General features: G+C 43.5%; 1 protein-coding gene across 1 annotated transcript in view; it reads right to left on the reverse strand.

Moving 5' to 3' along the window:
* LOC126336458 (uncharacterized) overlaps window positions 1–21,848 on the reverse strand; it is a 397,050-nt gene that overhangs the window by 53,060 nt on the left and 322,142 nt on the right. The window contains exons 3-4 of the mRNA XM_050000166.1: window positions 16,073–16,174; window positions 7,760–7,888 (exon numbers count right to left, since the gene is read on the reverse strand). Of these exons, the coding sequence (XP_049856123.1) occupies window positions 7,760–7,888; window positions 16,073–16,174 (231 nt within the window). The remainder of the gene's footprint in view (window positions 1–7,759; window positions 7,889–16,072; window positions 16,175–21,848) is intronic.

The following is a 21,848-nucleotide window of genomic DNA, read 5'->3' on the forward strand; positions in this document are numbered from 1 at the left end:
GCCTCTATATGTGTAGTTAGTCTGGACGAAAGGTACCTGCTTTCAGGATTCATAGCATTGGTAAATGGAAATGAGCGTTCGTTGTCATTGGCCGGGAAGCCCCTTGCGGGGCAGGTCCGGCCGCCTTGGTGCAGGTCTTATTACATTCGACGCCACATTAGAAGACCTGCGCGCCAGATGTGGATGAAATGATGATGAAGACAGCACAACAACCAGTCCCTGAAAGAAGAAAATTCCCTACCCAGACGGGAATCGAACCCGGGCCCGTAGGACGGCAATCCGTCACACTGACCACTTTTTTTTTTTTTGTTTTTACTGTTTATTATCAGATTGACTTGGTATATTTCACGAGAATTCAGACAACCATGGTCAAATCATCATTTAATATTAGCTGCAAAAAGAAAATCAACAAATTAGGTGAAACACAAATAAAACATTTCTTCTGAAGGGGAAGACCAACCCGTTACCCCACCCGTATGAATTTTGGGTGTATATATATACATGCAAAAGAGAGAGAGAAAAAAAAAATTACGAAAAAATACAACAAGGGAGGGGACTCGAGCTCAGGGAAGAAACAGGAATCACAGGGGAACTTAACCAACCCCTTGACGGTTAAACACAAGAAAAAGCATATTCGCAAAAAGCGTTCGGTATTGTGGTAACCGCTGCCATTTCCAATGCGCAGTTGACAAATAATGGTGAAAAACGCGGGGATCTGGGTCATTACCGCCTTCAATGACGTAATGGACATAGTAACCCAAGAGCCAGACAATCGTGTTCGTTTTCGTCTGAGGAAAATAAGAGATGTCCGGATGTAAGAAGATGTCGTCTGGGAATGCGGTTTCAGACCCTCTAGTAAGAAAAGCTAATTGACGGCGGACCCAGAGCCAATGATCCCGTCCGCAAGCAACTAGCCTGTGAAGTAAGGTGTCAGTTTGATGACATTCCTCACACTGATCAGTCGGACGAAGGCCAATACGAAAAAGACGATCACCAGTAGGTATCAGACGGTAAATGACCTTATACCACGTTGAAACAATCTCCATCGGCAAAATGGGAAGACTAAGATGAGACCAGACCGTTTTCCATGACGTTGACGGGGAAGCAAGTTCAACAGAAGAAGGGAAACATGCTGTACCCCAACGGATTTGTAGCATGTTGGTAGTAATATGCGTCATAGAAAGTATATCAGCACCCAGAATACCGACAAGTACAAAGTATTCACGAATGTGCCGCAATTTAGGATTAATCCGTCCAACATCAACAGGAGGGGTCAGACTGGCCGGCCGGAGGCGGGAAAGTAAACGAGAGGTGACTGAATGCGGAGCCCGCGTACAGGTTAAAACATTGCGGCGGGCAAATAAGATGGACGTCTTCACTTTGATATCTGAAAGACCCAATCCTCCAAGCTTCCGAGGCCTGGCCACAACTTCATACCGGACACGGAAGACATGGCGGCGCCACAGAAATCGACTAGACAGCTGTTTCAGCCTGCGGGCCATCATCGCGGGAAGCGGGAAGACCTGCGCAACGTAGTATATTTTACTGAAGATATAGGTCTCTAAAACCCGTGCCTTGTGAAGGAGGCTAAGGGAACGGCGGTCATGTTCAAGGATCGCCCCGTGAACACGACTCGTAACCTCACGCCAATTTAGTGCCGCCATTTTGATCGGATTACGATCCACTATGATCCCCAAGGTCTTATGGCGATCGACAACCGTCGCCCAAGGAATGACGACATGATCAAAGCCTCTCAACGGCAGGAACGTGCATTTGCGATCATTAATGCGAGCACCAGCAAGACCACAAAATGAATCCAAGGTATCCTTAAGCCGCGGTATATCCTCGGCATGTCGTACTAAAACCATGACGTCATCGGCGTATGCACGGACTGCAAAAATTTCCCCCAATATATTCCAGCCACGTAAGTGCATGGTGAGATGGCGAAGTAAGGGCTCTAAGGATAGAACAAAAAGTGACATGGATAAGGGGCTTCCCTGGGGTAACCCCCGTCTGATCGATATCCGGGGGGTAGGGTGACCGTTCACAATCACCGAGACACTGATACCGGTAAAAAGATTAGTTAAGACTTGTCGAGCATCATTATTAAAGCCGACAGCGGTGAGCACTCTCGATAAAAAATCATGGCTGACGCGATCGAACGCTTTTTGGAAATCAAGAAAAAGCAAAGCCCCTGGGATATTAGCGGCAGCCGCCACCGAGATTATATCGCGACATTCGAGAACGGAAGTCAGTATCGTGCGTCCAGGCACACAGCTTTGGTGGGCGGCAATAATGGTATCGAGCAGCTTAGAGAGACGGATATTAATTGCTCGAGCGACAAGTTTATAATCAAAGTTAAGGAGAGTAATAGGACGGAGGGAATCAATTGCAGGTCGACCTGTGGATTTCGGGAGGAGGACCATTCTGCCTTCCTGAAAAGGAGCAGGAAGTGAGACTCCCCGCATCACTTCATTTACCATTGACGTTGTCACCAATGAGCGGCCAAAATTGAACATAGAACTCCTTAGGAATACCATCTAATCCAGGCGACTTGCGGGACTGCGATCCTGCAACAACATCATATATGTCATCCTTCTGAAAGGGACGCAGAAAGGCGTCGTTTAATTGAGGAGTGACGACGCGAGGCAGCAAGGAGGTAAAGTCGTCAAGAGAGGTTTCCGCCGGGACATGAGTATCGTACAGATCAGTAAAATAGGTGTAAACGAAGTCAGAAATGTCACGGTGAGAGGTGAACACGCGGCCGTCAGTGGTTGTGAGGGAGGCAAGGCACCCACGTTTCCGGCGCGACCGTAAACGGACTAGATGGTAGAGTGACGTCAGTTCCTCTTGTAGAAGGGAACGTGGTTGAGACCTCGTCCGCAGGCCCTCCATTTGAATGCGTTTGAGCTGCAGCAATTTGGCTTTGATGCGCTGTATATCAGTAACCCGGAGGGGAGCATGCGTAGCACTATCGTACAGTTGACGTAAGACAGAATAGTAAAATTCTTGCGTTCGTCGATCTTCTGCCACCTTCGCAGCCCCAAAACGCATGAGAGCCCTACGGATGTGTGGTTTTGCATACAGTGTCCACCATGCCACGATAGACGGGTACCGGTCCATAGTACGAGAACAACGAGTCCAAATGTCCTCCAGGACGATACCAAGGGAGGTATCTTGCAAATACGCGATATTGAGCATCCAAGGAGGACGAAACAATTTTACCGGTTGTCGCTCGTAATTAAACGTAACGGCTACAGCGCAATGATCAGTAAAACAGGCTGGTATCACATCAAGAGCCAGAAGTTGCCCACACAAGGAATCGGAAAGGTAAAAGCGATCGAGGCGACTGCTAGACGTGGGAGTAAAGTAGGTATGTCGCACAAGTGTAGGATAGCGAGAAACCCACACGTCACGCAGGTGCAAGGAGCGCACAAGGTCGTCGAGTTCTTTACTGAAATTAAAATTAGGAGACTGATCTACCGGCCGTAGAACACAATTGAAGTCCCCACCTAAAATTATCTTTGTCGGGGATTTACGAAGCAGGTAAATGACTTCTTCTTTATAGAAACTCGAGCGTGCGGTAGTACAACCCGAACCAGAAGGGGCATAAAGAAGGAGTAAACTGAGATCATAAAACGTGCACCCGATCCCCCTTCCACTGTCGAGTACTTCGAAATTCATCAACGGAATGCCTTCTCTATAAAACAAGGCAGTGCCCGTAGAAAGTTCGGAAGCGACATTAAAAAACGTCGAGAACCCAGGAATGGAAAACTGGTCGAATAGGACTTCCTGTAAAAAAAACAACATCTGCCCCAGACTGATAGATAAACTGTCGCAAAGCGGCGAGCCGAAGCTCAGAACATATTCTGTTAATATTCAGAGTAAGAAATGTATATGCTTGCATGGAACTTCAACCTAGAAAGAAAAACAAAGATCGGTAGAGAGCCGTCAGCTGACGGAGCAGCATACAAGTAATCATACCAGAAACAAGCGCTGAACCACAGAGAGAAAAACTACGAAACAGAACCCTCATCTTCCCACTGCTTTTTCTTCGGCCGTGACGCGGCTCTCCGTGGCTGTTTACGGATTCGACTGCGGCTCCGCGGTGCCGACGCTGCAGCGTTCGGCTGCGTAGGAGCATCATGTAGACATTCCGTGTCAGATTGCGAGAGAGAGGCCTCTACATCCCACTCGTCCGCAGACATGGGTTCACGGTGGGACAGTTGGTGAATAACAACGGGATCCACTGGCTCTGGAGAATCAATCAGTTGTTTGATGGGAGGAGGCTGTGACCCAGAGGGGGCGACAGAAATTCCAGAAGGGGGATGCGAAACAGAGTCAATAGGAGAAGTGTCAGAGAGCACCGGAGAAGACACGTGGCAACCAGAAGCAGGTTCCGTCACGGGCGTCTCCGAAGAGGCTGCCGCGGTAGCAGGAACAACGTCAGATAAGGTGTCAGGGAGCTTCTGCAAAGGCGTGATAGCACCTGTGGCTTCCTCATCCACGATTTCCGACTGAGAAAGAGAGTCCTTTACCGGAGGCCCATCGGAAGGGCGAGCCAATAAGGAAGATTCATCAGCCGCATCATCCTGTGTTCGCCGACGCTTGTTGTGAGAAATCAGCGCGGGAACATCGGAATTAAGGGCAGCAACATCCCTACTCAAGGACAACGGAGGAAAATCACGGCCGTTGTCGGGCAACGGATCACTGCGTCCCTCAGTAACAGTGAGCGATTCAGTCCGAGATCCTTGCGGGAGAAGATCAGCTAAAGTAAATTTTTTACGCTGTTCGTATGTAGGTTTTAATACCACCACACGCCGCGGACAATTAGTACGGAAATGACCAGTTTCATTACAATAATAACATGTTCCTTCCTGGCCACTGTACGTGATATGGACCCTATAACCACATACCTGTAGGTGAGAAGGAATAGGTTTTTTGACCACCATTTCCACCGACCGAATACCACTATATACCTGTAAGCGGTGCTGAGCAGACCAGCGTTCCTTTCGAATATGGCGTACGTCCCCATAAGGAAGCAAAACGGACTTCAGAAAAGAGTCGTCAACCTCGGGCGGAATGTTAAATACCCGAACATTCGTATATATCACTTCTGCATTTGCCAAGAGAACCATACTAGCGGAACCATCACGGTGCGTAAAGGGTACCTGAGAACCATGACGAGAATGTAGCCTATCAACCTGGAGCGGGTCAAGAAACTTAACAAAAAACACATATAATTCGCTGTCGAAATATGCGGTATGCACCTGATCAGTAGTGACCTTAACTGTATCGACTAACCAGTCATGTATCTCCAAAGAACCGGGCTGGACGTGACGCGTGGATTTGTCAAAGGTAAAACTGACTGTACCTGTACGCGGAACTTTCGTGGGAACCATGGTGGACATCACGGCGAGAGACGACGCCGCGACAGGAAGGGCGGCACGAACACCAAACACCAGCCGACAACCAGCGATGCGACGCGCACGGAGACCAACACGGCACTAAACTGACAGGAGGAAAACACGCTGCGCTACGGTAGAGGCGGAACTAAGAGCACGACCTAGTCGCCCGACGCGCGAAGCGAGAATACCACTCAGCTATCGGGGCGGACATAGTACTGGTGATACTGAACAAGAAAATTCAAATGAACATCTGCCCTTTTCTTAACCGTATCCGACACAAAGCTGTTTGAAAATCATTGGTGTCAGTCGCATGTCCTTCTTCACCAGCACTCACATGTGAATGGAAACAAAGTGACATAAGGCTACACAGTGTTGTCTTTACTGACCATTTCAATGCACACTTCAGTTGCTTACGGCGGTGCGACGAGAGCTGTAAGTGTAGGACTACACGTTGCTTACCTCACGTCTCAGTGCTACAGTGGTTGCACCAGTGTACTACAGTGTTGTTCCGTGTACAGTCAAACCAGTACGGGACAGTGCAAAGAAAATGCCACTGGTCGTCACACATATGGAGTATGGTGACATGACCTTTGTCTGTCGGTTTTGCAATGGGAATTCCAAGCCCGTTGTTCCCGAATACGATTTCCTTATCGCAGAATTCCGCATAGCAGGGTATTTAGCAGCGTGTGTAACAGATCGTGTGCGGTGGAACGCTTCCCAGGGTACGTGTTGTACCTGAACATTGTGTCCAACAAGACCTTACTGTAGATGAGAACATTCTTGAAACGAAAGGACGTAGACCAACTACCAGCTTCAGAAGAATTGCTGTACAGCTTGATGTTCCACCAATGAAGGTTATGGACACAGTACACTAACAGGATCTGCATCCGCATGATCGGTAGATTGCGCAACATCTGCATGTAGGAGGTGATACCAAACGAATGGAATTGTTTAAGTGGATCTTTGCCAATGAACGCTGTATTCCATGTATTCTGTTCAGTGATAAGTTAATATTTGCCCGCAATGGCCACAATAACAAGCACAACTCCCACGTGAGCGCAGATGAAAATCTGCACGCTACTTTGGAGACTAATTTTCAATTTGTTTTCTCCATGGACGTGTATTGCGATAGTATTGATGATCAGCTCATCCATTTACTTGTATGGAGTACGGTGTCTTCATTTCCTTCAAAATGTATTACCAGAATACTTGGAGAATATTCCTTTGGCAACACAGCGTCGTATGTGCTTTAAGAATGAAGAAGCTGCTTCATATTCCGGTCGCTGCAGAGTCATTTTTTGGCCATCGAGGTCACCCGATCTTATGCCATTAGATTACTGTTTGTGTAGTTGGCTTAAGAGTGAAGTCTACATCTGCAGAGTGGACGTGAAGCAGGAACTTCTCGCTTGCATTATCTGTGTGTGCTCAAGTAAAGGACCATACGAATCAGCAACACAGCAGCTGTCTAAAATAGCTGCAAAATCCATTGTAGTTGACGATGGACTTTTTGAATGTCTTTTCTGAGGAAATACACACAGTTAAATAAAATTCTTCATTTGTGAGCACATACTGTCTGTTGCTGCTTTACAATTCCTAAAGGTGTTTTTGTTTCGTCATTTCAACTAAAAGAAAACGCATCTTCTTCTCACCAGTTACGTTTCACTTTGTTGAATGAAAGCATCATCAGTGGTCTGTAACTGAAGAGATTCACAATTTGATTAGTTTTTAGATCGAAAAACAGTTCTTTAATAATATTTTGTGAAAGTAAAAGTAAATACCAACTAACTGTTGTAAAAGTAAAAGTGAAAACCAAAATATTGTTAACGAACTGCTTTTCAATCTAAAAAAGGAATCGTCTTTAATTACAGACCGCTGATGATGCCATTCCGCACTGAAGAAATACATGCATCTTCTTGTAGTTGTAACGACGAAACAAAAATATCCGTAGGAATTAAACAAAACGTTAGATCACAATGTTTCGTTTACTATCCCCTTCATTTTTCCTGTTCCATTACTTTCCTCGAAGACTGTTAAGAAGAGGATATATGTTCATACGACTTTTTTGTTCAGAATCATTAATACTATAACCCCTCAGATAATGTACCTTCCCTCCTGATTCATCCTTTAAATCGATTTGAAGTAACTGTTGTTTCAACCATGTCAAAAATGAATGTAAATTAAATTGCGTTAAATTATGCACAATAATAAAACATTGCGATTCTTGTTCAGTACATAAGATTGCACTTACAGTAAAAAATGTATGGAGACACTGTATGGCAATAGAATATCTATGTGTCATTTAAGTAACACTGCTTTCCTTCTGAAGTTATAGTACTGTGGCTGCTTCTTACCTTCGCCTAGATTGTTTGATATCTTCACCTGCCACTGCATTTGCCGCTCTCGAGTGTCGAATGCCAGGATGACCGTCACGTCCTGGCAGATGATGGCTATTGTGTTGGACTCCTTGTCTAGTGTGAAACCTAGGAAAACCACACAACCACACATCATTCGACCGTCACGGAGCTGTTCAGTCACACTCTTTTACAGCTACTACACAGAATACTGAACCCCCAAACACTGATACCATGCACCATTCTACAACAGACATATTTTCACAATATCTTGTACATTGTACTGCAGAGATTTTTGAAGGCAAACAACGCACGTGGCGAAGCCACAAAGACTGCGTAGTCCAGTCCCCAGCATAAAGAAGGAGAGACGAGTAAAATTAATTTCGCGATTTCAATCACACATTCCAGTTGCCTGAAAAAATTCCGAGTTCTTTGACAGTAATCACAGACCTGATTGCCAATTAATTAGAAAATCATTAAACTAAATCGTTTTACGCCACGTAATCCATTTAATTTCTCCGTGCCAACGGACACCACTGATAGCCTGCCTGTATGGAGGGTCATCGATTAGTTGGTGGTGAAGTAATCTTCCCTTTCACTATTTAATTAATGTAACAAGTATGCAAGATGGCGTAAATCCGTTTCCGAGACTGATTTATCCACGGCAAATAAGCGGCGGCAGCGCATTACTATGGTGGCAGCTTGAACTAACAACTGTAAACAAGAGCTGTACATTCAACCAGTCAGTTGTGAAGAGACAGTGTTAATTAGTGTGTATAAGAGTGTGCGTGTGTGTGTGTGTGTGTGTGTGTGTGTGTGTGTGGCCGTAGTGTCTCAACGATGTTGTGTCACAAATCGGTATGGGCCAACGTCTCTAAAGTGATCAAGACACCCTGGAAAATATACAAGGTGATTCAGCTGGCACTACCTATGGGTTTTATGTAACCTGAAACGCCACCACGCGCAAAATTTACGTGTTCTCTCGATCACTAAGTGCAAACTGTAAGTCTAAGTGCAAACTATAAGTCTTACAGAAAAAATGAACAGGTCCCTTCCGCTCGAAATTTAATGCAGTTATTTTTTTTATTGAGACACGTTTTTGTTGAAGTTATTCAAGGAAGACGCCTTTGAAGAGCACTTTCGTATGTTTCTCTTGAATAATTAGGAAACTACGACCTTTAGTGTTAACGGAAGAAAATTTAACTACATTAAATTTTTTACAACAAGGTCTACATCTACATCTACATCTACATCTACATCTACATGACTACTCTGCAATTCACATTTAAGTGCTTGGCAGAGGGTTCATCGAACCACAATCATACTATCTCTCTACTATTCCACTCCCGAACAGCACGCGGGAAAAACGAACACCTAAACCTTTCTGTTCGAGCTCTGATTTCTCTTATTTTATTTTGATGATCATTCCTACCTATGTAGGTTGGGCTCAACAAAATATTTTCGCATTCGGAAGAGAGAGTTGGTGACTGAAATTTCGTGAAAAGGTCTCGCCGCGACGAAAAACGTCTATGCTGTAATGACTTCCATCTCAACTCGTGTATCATATCTGCCACACTCTCTCCCCTATAACGCGATAATACAAAACGAGCTGCCCTTTTTTGCACCCTTTCGATGTCCTCCGTCAATCCCACCTGGTAAGGATCCCACACCGCGCAGCAATATTCTAACAGAGGACGAACGAGTGTAGTGTAAGCTGTCTCTTTAGTGGACTTGTTGCATCTTCTAAGTGTCCTGCCAATGAAACGCAACCTTTGGCTCGCCTTCCCGACAATATTATCTATGTGGTCCTTCCAACTGAAGGTCCTGTTCCTTTTTCCTGCAGGACTGACAGTTTGCACGTAACGACTGAGAGTATATGAAAGTCTTCTGCATTGTATTTGAAGGCAATGCGGGTTGCCTAAAACCCATGGGTAGGAGCAGCTGAATCACCTGGTATGTAGTAACTGTAACAACATCAGGTGTGTTAATTGGTTTTATTTATATGTTATCGCTGACCCCATATGCTCCACCACACATAAGAAGTAGTTTTGCGGATGCCAATGGTCCAATATAACAGCTGTTGTCCCAGACTCCAGCAGGAGACGAAATGTTTTGAAGAAGAGAAGAGTGTGTACAACTTTCGTCCACACACCTTGACTCCCAAAAGAAAACAAGCTACCCGTGGATTCTTCCCATGACCTGACTGAAACGCAAAGTGAGGACAATTCTTTCCTGGAAAGAATCGGCACCGTGATGAGAATTCATGTTATCATTAAGAAACTGCCATAATAATGCAGAAATTCACATGAAGGATCAACGCTTTGGTGACATAACCGACAATTGCAAATGTCACGCACGAGTCGAACAACATTCCAAAGAAGGACATTTTTGACGCTTTCACTCAATTGTATGAACGTTGCCGGTTCTGTACTCAAACGAGACGAAACTATGTAGATCACCATCTTCACACTTCTCTATTTTTTCCGCTTTCCTTTTTCCCGCGGTGAACCAGCTTGCCTAATAGTACGCAAGGAAATACGACTCCAAAACGAAGCAAACGCGCACCACACATGCAAGTAGACGCTTTTAAACCATTTTCCAACAGAGATGTTGGTATTGTTCTTGCCATTAACTTTAATATCTGTTAACTGAACTTGCTTTCCTTACATTCACATTTCCTAACGGCCAGGTCCCTGCTCCATGCCCCCCCCCCCCCTCCCCACAAATCAAAATCCTGCCCAGCCCGTCATAGAGCAAATGTCGTCGAGAGTGCATTCGTATAGTGGTTTTGTGAAAGACTGTTGTCATTTAATACAGTCAGGCAAACGCAGCGTCAACATAGCCTGACTCTCGATTAGGCATCACAGCATACGCTCATACATCTGTCTTTCTCCCTTCTCTATGGTGCGTTATGTTGGGGTGGGCAACAGTCTGCTTGTTATGGACTAATATTCGGAAGGTCGACGTTTCAAATCCCCGTCCGGCCACCCAGATTTAGGTTTTCTGTGGTTTCTCTAAATCGCTCACGGCAAATTTCGGAATGGTTTCTTTGAAAAGGACGCTGCCGATTTCCTTATTCATATTTCCTTCCGTCTCTAATGCCACTGATGTCACGCGACTTCAGTCTTCTGTCATTTTTGTAGCGGGAATCCTTTGGACATTCGGCCTCAGTCACTTATGCTACCGCACTGGAGTTTAGACTTGGATGAATAACGCAGAAGATAGTGTTATGCGGAGATCTCTGGAAGAGTCCTTTAGGCGGCAGCGGACGAACAATTGTTGTGATAATTGTGGGATGAGCACTGTTTTAAAGAATGTTCACTGCACCAGTGAAGAACGTTCTGGCAACTCGGCAACTCCAGAATACTGGAAATGCCATCGGTACCGTCATGTTTAGTTCTTACTGCCAATACAAACGGCTACCCACTTTTAACGCATGCGCTAAGCATTCTACTGAAGTAGCACTCCACGGAATTAGCGTGTCCGCGCAACCTGCTTCAGCAGAGGTGCCGGTTAACACGATACTGTTACTAAGGCCTCTGCTCCCAGCTTTCTCACATCCTGAAGAAGAGGAAAAACCAACCAGAGATTCGTCGCTTTCTGTTTTTTTTTTTTTTTTTTTTTTTTGTTTTTTGCATAGCTGTGAAATCAAATAACCAAAGCCTCATCGGAAAGTTTCGAAAAAGGTCACTTAAATTGATGAACATAAGTAATGAATGCAGGTCACGGGAATACAGTAGCTGTTAAATACATCACACTGTACGTTAGTGGTTTCGCATCGTACACAATGTCAGCCATATTTGAATCTTCGATATGTACTCATATCCTGTAGTATGACGACTGGTCTACAAGACCAGAAATATGCTTTTGCGACGATGACATGTCGCAGAAAGATCAGACATTTTTGAACGTTTCAACATGCATTTCAGATGGCTACAAAGCTGAAATCATGATTATGTAAAATAAAGAAACAACTAACAGTCAAATGTCGCAAATTTCTGTAAAAACTGGGACAAACGGTTCGAATTACAACTGAAACTTTGTCATACCAGTTTTCTTAGTAAAGTCAAAGTTCTCTGCGTGCAGTGATAGCGAGATGGCTCCCTAGACTTTATCTGCGTATTGGACGTAGAAAAGGATCCACAACGAATTCACAGTTTTAAGGACAACTTGAAACTGTTTCCTTCTTGTCTAATCATGAAGTCTATTAAACAGTCTCGGTGCACTTGTCGAGTTATTATCTCTACGAAAATCCGACCTTTCGACAATATACTCCATGTTATTCGTCAGAAAAATAACTCTTAACTGACGAAGAAATGATGATCTCTGCACCAGAGAATACACCGCCGCCAACCCTGTGACTACGAAACGTCACTCGCAGTGTCTTTGTTTCCTTTGCGACATATGACACAGGACACACGCCTATTCCTTCTCTTTTTTTTAAGAAAAAAATTCTAATTCTCCGCTGAGACTGTTACAACAGATATTTTAAAAAATAATAGGCTTGCAGCATCTCTCATGAGAACACTCGTATGCCATCCTTTACCCTCTCATTTAGTCCTAATTAGGAGGTTGTCCTTGGTTAGTGGGCAAATGCAGGAACTGGTAATCCTCTCGCATTTATTCCTAATTGAGAATCTTCTGCCCCACTAGCAGCTTCTCTGGCAACTGGCCGAAAAGAACGCCGATTCTATAATGAGCCGCATAGCAAACAGCTCTCTCTACTCCTTCACGTACAGAATGAAAAGTAAACACAGTTCCTCGGTTCAAGTACCAGTCTCCAACCAGAGCTGAGTGCAAATCCCGTATCTCTCTCGACTCCTTGCAGCACGGAGAAAATGGCTCTCTTGTGACTTCTGTTGCAAGAAGTTTGTGACTTTTGCCATAATCGAACTTCGCGTATTTTTCTGGTTATACCCTATAATTAGTGGTAAAACATATTTTGTAACTTCTCTGCAACGCATTTCTTAAAAATCTGGTGATACCCTTTTTGCTTCAGAATGCTGTTCAGACCGCCTATTGTTCGGTTAAAGAAAGATATTTACTAATGAAGTCATAATGAATGCGTTATTATTTTATACGACAAAATTTAAAGGAAGCTACTTAAAACACACAGAAAATATCAAAATAAAAATTCTGAAAACAGTCTTTGTTTTTTTTTTTTCAGAATACAGTGGCACGTTGCAAGTACTGCGCATCCAGAATGTTTTTTTGTCCTGGCACGAAGCACACCTTCTGTTGGTTTCTGCAACTTTCGCCACCTGAGAAGAGGTTGATTGCCTTCATTGCCATAGGGATGCTCTTGCGTCATGAAGTGTTTCACTGACAAGTACTTGGTTGCCCTTCCCCAAAAACGTGCCATTATTCCAAACGGATGCGTTAAATTGATTTTCTGCTGTACTACGAATAGTTTCAGACTGCTTTTCAATAAAGTTGCTGTGATGCACAGAGATGCAAGTCTTGCATACTTCTGTTACCGTTGCAAATTTCTCAAAATGTGGCCACTAATGTTTAAAATTACCATTCAACAACGCCAAAATGTAAATCAGCAGTCTGTTAAAGAATTTGGATTTTTTAAAATGTAAATCCACACTGATAAAGCACAATGGTGACATAATATTAACAATTTCAAGAGGAACATAATTATTTTTGTTTTTTCTAACGTACTTCACAGTTTTCTTCAGTTGCAAAATCGAGAACATTTTGGTTTAATATTATACTCAGAGTTTTGAATAATTGTTAAAAAGACGAACTGAGCAGAAGATGGTATTTCTTTCTGCTTTCGTGATGTATTAATCAAACAGTTAGTTTTTGGTAAAGGACATCGATTATATTGATCATATAAATATGTATTTGTACTGAAACTGATACATCTGTGTCTGTGTTCGCCAGGAACGTGTATTACGTTTTGGCTGGAGGCAGTTGTGATGTAGTTGTACAGGAATTCTTGTTGTAAGGTGTCATAGTGTAAGTTAGCTGTTCTTGTAAAGATGTGTGTTAATTTGTAAAAATCACAAAATATGGCATAAAAGAATTCTGAAGAGAAAATACATTCCTGCTTCATGTTGTTACTAATTTGATGTGCTGATAAACAGAGACTGGACATTTCTTTGCACCTTTAGATTGAAGAAATCATTACTCCAGCACGACTGTGCCAAGCGAATGAAGAATTTACAAAAAATAAAAAATAAAACAGAAATAAGTTAAAGGCACAATACTTTTTATTGATTCTCTCACTCTCTACATCTCCCGAAATTTAATGTGTGAATGAACTACTTACCCTATTTGAATGACCCAGCAGTTGATTCCTTCTCTACAGAATCTTGAGGCACACAAAATGCAAGCAAAAGGAAAACAGAAACGGAGACGACAAGTTTTCGATTGGTTGTTTCGCACATTTAGGGTGTTTCACAATTCTATAGAGAGTAGAGGGGGCTCATCCAGTTTTACATAGGAACTCATATGGGGGAACATCATCCAACGACGCTACACAGGGACAAAGTTACAGGGGCCGGTGCCTTTATACATTTGGATAAGGGCAATTCCCTGATGATGTTACAAACTTTCTAGAATGGCGAAGCAGGATAAATGTATCAATATGAGGCAAGGGTTAGCGTACCGGAAACGAAGGAGTCGATAGTTTTAAACATAAACGATTCTGATAGCTCTGACAATGGAATACATGTACTGGTATTGTTGTTACTAAGATTATAGGGTAGACAATTATAAGAGGTGGTAGTATGGACCAAAACAAGGAAGAAAAGTTTAGTAAACATTGGCTCTAAAATGTATACCTGAGCTATGAGGAGCACCTTTTAGTCTTCGTTTCTGTGCAACGCATCTCCTCCATTGAGCGACTGTCCATAGCTGTTAACACATACATTTTACAGCTCCAGTTTACTATACATTTGTTTCTTGTTTTGGTAACTAGTACCACCTCCGAAAGTTGGCTACCTTACAATCTTAGCAACAACAGTACCAGTACATGTATTTCACTGTCAGAAGTATCAGAACAGTTTTGGTTTACAACTTTCGATTTGTTCGATTCCGGTAGGGGGGCTCTTACATCAAATTAATATATCTATCCTGCTCGGTTACCGTGGAAAGTTTGCAATATAATCGTGGAATCACCCTGTGTATAGAAAGACCTATAGGCACCGGCGCCTACATCTTTCACGTTCTGTAGCGTCGTTGGATGACTTTTAGGACATGTGTTACAATGTAAAACTTGATCTAATGAGTCACCTCTACAACTTATACGAGTGTTTAACATGAACTGTGGAACACCCTGTATATATGTTGTTAATTAAAGTCCTCTGCCCAGTTTTTCTGTCTGTGTATCTACAGGAATAAGGATTCTGAAATGGTTTTCACCAAAAGGTTGATTCGAATATACAGGATGTTTCATAAGTGCTGGTCAGTATTCAATGATTTGACAGGAATGATCATTCGAAGAAAAAATATCAAGTAAACTTTGGCTCTAAATCACATACCTTAAGAGCTGTGAGCAATTCTTGATCTTCGATATTGTGAAACAAATCTCTTCTACTGCAAGCTCTTTGCTCTCCATATTTTGGAAAATCGTTGTATGCGCCAAAACAAGAAAAAATGTCCAGTAAATATGTGCTTAAAATGCATATCTTAAAAGTTATGACAGTTGTGTTTCAAAGAAGCGAAGATGAACAAGTGCTCAGAGCTCTGAATGTACGCCTTTTAGAGCAGATTTTTACTGGAAATTTTTTCTTGTTTTGGTCTATACTGCGTATTTCCAAAATATGGAGAGCAAAGAGCTTGAAGTAGAGGATTTTTGTTTGATAGTACGAAGATCAAGACTTACTCACAGGTCTTAAGGTATGCGCTTTAGAGCCCATGTTGACTTTTTTATCTCGAATGATCATTCCTGTTACAGTCGCTAAATATTGACCGTCACTTCTGAAACAGACTGTATAATTTATTAGCGCTACGCTAGACAAGTCGTCGAAGCTGGAGATTGTCGCCAGCAGTTTATAAGGCGTTGAGACATGTCGTAGCATTGAGCCACATTTTTATGACTAGAAATGCTGTCAATCAAAAAATACGTCTCTAGAAATGTTTGCATCGTCAAAAATATGAAAAGAAATTGTAATATGCGGAACTCATAGAAATATGGTGCAATCAGTTTCCTGCAGTAGTGACGATTTCTCATCTCACGTCGAACGTTCAAGTAAAAACAGACGGAACGTTATTTGCTGTCCCGAGGATCATGATAAAGCTCTATTCATTTGGTTGGGTTCGTTGAGTTACGTCAGTGTAGTAGAGCATTGAGTGACTCACCAGTTTCGATGGCGAGGAAGTGTTGTAGGGAAAGCGACGCTTTGGTGTGTCCCTGCTTGTAGCGTTCTTTGCTGTCCCGGTACAGCTGCAGGTGTAGGCAGTCTGAAACAAAAAAAAAGATCACATTTTTATTGCGCAGCAAGGTAATAATCTCAAAGTTACGTTATAGATAGCGAACAGGTACTATTTCTAAAGGGAACTCTCAAGGACTGTGAGTAACAGTTTCTGGGCTGCAGGAACTAGCGCGTTTTTTAAGTTTTTTCTCTTTCTCGCCTGCACGTGAAAGAGCAATCGTATTGATACATCGCGAATACGTTTGGGTAATTAACATATTTATGTGATTAACATTGCAAGATATAAGGTTAATGTAAGCGCGAGGTAAGCCGTTGAAAGTGTGGAATGCTGGCACATTAAATACCGGTATAACGCCCAAAACGTTGAATGCGAGCATGAAAACGTGCCTGCACTGTGTTGTACAGGTGCCGAATGTCGGTTTGTGGGATGGACCTCCACGCAAAAGCACTTGGTCGGTCAATACAGGAGCGGGTAATGCTGCTTGTGGATGACGGTCGAGTTGTGTTCGATAGGAGACATATTTGGTTATCGAACTGGACAAGCCAACATGTCGACACTCTATAGAGCATGTTGACTACAACAGCGGTATGTGGTCGAGCGTTATCCTTTTGGAAAACACCCCCTGTAATGCTGTTCATAAGTGGCACAACAGGTCGAATTACCAGACTGACGTAAAAATTTGCTGTCACAGTGCGTGGGATAACCACGAGAGTGTTCCTGCTGCCATACGAAATCGCACTCCGGACCGTAACTCCAGGGTGTCTAGCATTCAGACTGGTTTTTTGCTGGCGCTCATATCGCCTCCTTTTAAGTAACACACGCCCTTCACTGGCACCAACGCAAAACCAGCTTTCACCAGGAAGCTCCACAGTGCCCTCTCTTGAGCTCTCGCTTGACACCACTAAAGGAGCAAATAGCGGTGGCTTACGGTCAGTGCAATGCACGCTACAGAGCTATTGGTTCGAAGATGTCGTCGATGTAACCGATTTTTAACCGTTGTGTCACCGTGGTGCCAGCTGCTGCTCATAATGCTGCTGAAGATACAGTACGATGCGCCAGTCATAGGCCGAGAACGGTGGTCTTCACTCTCGGTAGTGCCACGTGGCCGTTCAGAGCTCAGTCTTCTTGCGACCGTACATTCATGGGCCCATAGCTGGCAGCAATCGTGTACAGCCGCTGCATGCCTTCTACGTCTTTCTGTAATATCACAGAAGGAACATTCAGCTTCTCCGACCCCTATCACATGACCTCGTTCAAACTCAGTGATGTGTCGATAACGGCGTTTTCATCGCCTTAAAGGCCCACTTAACTAACACACCACGTCCAGTCTCATAGGTAACTAACGCTCGCGAGCAAAATCTGAATAGACATCGTATTTCAGACGTATAAACACGTCTACCAACTATACATCGTGTCGCACAACTTCTTGGTGCTGATATGTTTTTCTGTCTGTGAATTTTGATCAAGTAACCAATATGGTTACTGCACTATTACCAAACGCGATAGTACAACGGCGACGCTGTCCCAATTCCAGTGGGTCAAGCTACAAGAGAGACCAATGTTTCATCACACGAGATATGCTGCTAATATTCCGAGAGCGTGCGTTGGAAGTCGTATGACGCAACATATTATTTCTTTCACATAAATTTCGCTAAATGATCATACGGATAAAATCAAAGAAATTCTAAATCGCACGGAAGTTTACCGACAGTATTCTTCTCAGACACCATGCAAGAAGTGAACAGGGAAGTGTGGCAGCCTGGTGAGAGGTGGTGGTTTGGGAGGACAAGGGGAGGGGGGCAGGGGAGAGACAAGGGACAGGAGGGAACGATAGTGTCAGCAGAAGTACCCTTCACTACATAGCATATGGAGGCTAACGTAGCGTAGATGTAGATGCAACAGTAGCTAACACAAGACGAACACACGAGCGTACAGTATTTATATCAACGTAAATGAGTCTTACACTGATGCTTTACGGTGGATCACAAAAGTCACGGGATTCTGATAATCAGACATACAGATGGCGATAGAATCGCTTACACAAAATATATCTACATCTACATCTACATTTATACTCCGCAAGCCACCCAACGGTGTGTGGCGGAGGGCACTTTACGTGCCACTGTCGTTACCTCCCTTTTCTGTTCCAGCCGCGTATGGTTCGCGGGAAGAACGACTGTCTGAAAGCCTCCGTGCGCGCTCGAATCTCTCTAATTTTACATTCGTGATCTCCTCGGGAGGTATAAGTAGGGGGAAGCAATATATTAGATACCTCATCCAGAAACGCACCCTCTCGAAACCTGGCGAGCAAGCTACACGGCGATGCAGAGCGCCCCTCTTGCAGAGTCTGACACTTGAGTTTGCTAAAACATCTCCGTAACGCTATCACTTTTACCAAATAACCCGCTCTTCTTTGGATCTTCTCTATCTCCTCCGTCAACCCGATCTGGTACGGATCCCATACTGACGAGCAATACTCAAGTATAGGTCGAACGAGTGTTTTATAAGCCACCTCCTTTGTTGATGGACTACATTTTCTAAGGACTCTCCCAATGAATCTCAACCTGGCACCCGCCTTACCAACAATTAATGTTATGCGATCATTCCACTTCAAATCGTTACGCGGGCATACTCCCAGACATTTTACAGAAGTAACTGCTATCAGTGTTTGTTCCGCTATCATATAATCATACAAAGGATCCTTCTTTCTATGTATTCGCAGTACATTACATTTGTCTGTGTTAAGGGTCAGTTGCCACTCCCTGCACCAAGTGCACATCCGCTGCAGATCTTCCTCCATTTCGTTACAATTTTCTAATGCTGCAACTTCTTTGTATACTACAGCATCATCCGCGAAAAGCCGCATGGAACTTCCGACACTATCTACTAGGTCATTTATATGTATTGTGAAAAGGGCAGTGCACTGACGGAACTGTCATTTTCACTCAGGGGATTCATGTGAAAAAGTTTTCGACGTTATTATGGCCGCACGATACGAGTTCATACACTACGAATGCGGAATAGCACTTGAAGCTGCACGCACGGAGCATTGTATTTCATAAATCGTTAGCGAATTCACCATTCTGAGACTTGCAGTCTGAAGAGTGTGCCGAAAGCACCTATCACCGTGGATAACGCAGTAGCCGACGGCCTCCACTGAACGACCGAGAACACCGGCGTTTGCGTGCAGTTGTCAGTTCTAACAATCAATCAACACTAAGTGAAATAAATGGTGAAATCAATATGGGAAATACGACGAACATATACGTTAAGACAGTGCGGCAAAACCAGGTGTTAATGGGCTATGTCGGCAGAAAACCGACGCTAGTGCCTTTGCTAATAGCACGACATCGCCTGCAGCGTCTGTCCTCGGCTTGTGACGACATCGGTTAGACCCTAGATAACTGTAAAAATATGGCCTGATCAGATGAGTCCCAATTGTAGTTCATAAGAGCTGATGGTAGGGTTCGAGTGTGGCATGGCGCAGATCCCAAGAAGCCATGGACCCAAGTTGTCAACAAGGCACTGTGCCAGCTCCATGATGGTGTGGACTGTTTTTACATGGAATGGACTGGGTCCTCTAATCCAACTGTGCCGATCTTCGACTAGAAATGGTTGTTTGCCTGCTTGCAGACCATCTGCAGCCATTCAAGGAATTCATGTTACCAAACACCGATGTAGATTTTATGGGTGGCAGTGTGCCATATCACAGGGCCACAACTGTTCGCGATTGGTTTGAAGAATATTCTGGGCAATTCCAGCGAATCATTTGATCACTCAGATCGCCTGAGATGAATCGCAAATTTATTGAACATACTCAAGAGGAAAATCCTGCGCCGGCAACCCTTTGGCAATTATGGCTGGCTGTAGAAGGAGGGGACATGCTGAGTCGATACCATGTCGAGTTGCTGCATTACTCCGGGCAAAAGGAGGTCCGACCCGATGTTAAGAGGTATTCCATAACGTTTCTCACCTCAGTGTAGCCTGCGTACACGTTTTCAAAGCTGATGACACTGTCATTACATTAGCTAGTTATTCGACCGCAGTCGCTCTTTCACGCGACTGTCTGGGATGAGTGGAATACATAATTTTACATGCTTCTAGGCTTGAGATTCCATTCATACTTCTGCCAACGAACTTCTCACTCCTACTAAGCCTTAACATGTGTGATGGGATTTTAGAGACATATTATCTAGATGAATTCGGTATGTGCAGTCAAACTCAAAAGTATCCGAACGACCTGGATTACATTTAGCCTGATTCGCATGCAACCGGCATAACACGGCTGTCTAGCAGGTCCTCTAATCGCTTCTTGGTACAGTCGTTTCAATATTGAAAATGGTTTCGCCAAGTCACCACTAGAAAACACTGCTCTGTATTGCAGTTACTCAAGATGTAAAGTAATACCACGATTCTACAAATATCAGGGAACACCTTATCACAGATAAAACTGCCCTTAAGGCTTGTAAGCTCATATTTATCACAATAAGTGACATACCTGAAATGTTACCACTCTCATATTACCTCAGGTAGGTAATGCACGTAGTAAGTTCGTCGTATTCATGATTTCCTCTTCAAACTAACATACAGTACTTATTATGTAACACAAAACGACATTAAAATTTAAGTCACCCACGAGCAGATAGTTGAGAATACGTATGAACTTCAAGTGACACGACGAACTGTCTCATTTTGCATATGGATTCAAACCCTTTCTTTGAGTGTAGTCAACAACGATATGTGCGGGGCTTCCCAGTGAGCACTGAACTCTTCGACATAATATTTCTAGTTCAAACATGCTCAGAGGTCGCTGCTGGTGCAACAAGCCCATATTTAACGTTCGTTTTCTCTAGAACATAACAGCGTTAGGTGCCGGATTGGAGTCCTGGAAAGGAAAAAAATAATGTTTCGTCTCGACATTTCAGTTAAAGCATCTAGCTACTGCCAAGGAAATCCGATATGTCACGGTTGGTTGTGCTTCGATATCAATCTGATTAGGTTCTGGGTTCGAATCCCTGTCCAACACAAAGCTTTGCCTCACGGCCTTTCATGTAAGTTACTTGTAAAGAAGCAATATTTAACATCTCTCGTAGTTCGTTAACAGGGACAATAGATGCTGGGTAGGAATTCGCGTCCGTTAAAAATGTTTGCGTTATGTAATTTAAAGTTGATATTTGCTAACTGATACTGTCTGTATGTCTAATCAGGAATGACTGTTAGCTTGCGTCAGTCTCGCAATCTTTGCTTAGTTTGCCTGACCTGGGTTTGAATCCATATGCAAAACGAGACGGTTCGTCGTGTCACTTAAAGTTCATACATATTCTCAACTAGCTGCTCGTGGATAACTTAAATTTTAATATCGTTTTGTGTTACATGATAAGTACTGTATGTTACTGTGAAGTGGAAATCATGAATACGATGAACTTACTACTTGCGTTAACTACCTGACGTAATAATGAGAGTGGTAACATTTCAGGTATGTCATTTATTGTAATAAATGTGAGCTTACAAGCCGTAAGGACGGTCTGATCTTTGATAAGGTGTTCCCTGATATTTGTAGCATCGTAGTATTACTTTATATCTTGAGTTACTGACCACTGTTTTCTAGTGGTGACATGTTGGAAGCATTTTCAATAGTAAAACGACTGTACCAATGAACGAGTAGAGGACCTGTTAGGCAGCCGTGTTATGCCGATTGCAT

This window comes from Schistocerca gregaria, chromosome 2, assembly GCF_023897955.1.
Source record: "Schistocerca gregaria isolate iqSchGreg1 chromosome 2, iqSchGreg1.2, whole genome shotgun sequence".
NCBI lineage: Eukaryota > Metazoa > Arthropoda > Insecta > Orthoptera > Acrididae > Schistocerca > Schistocerca gregaria.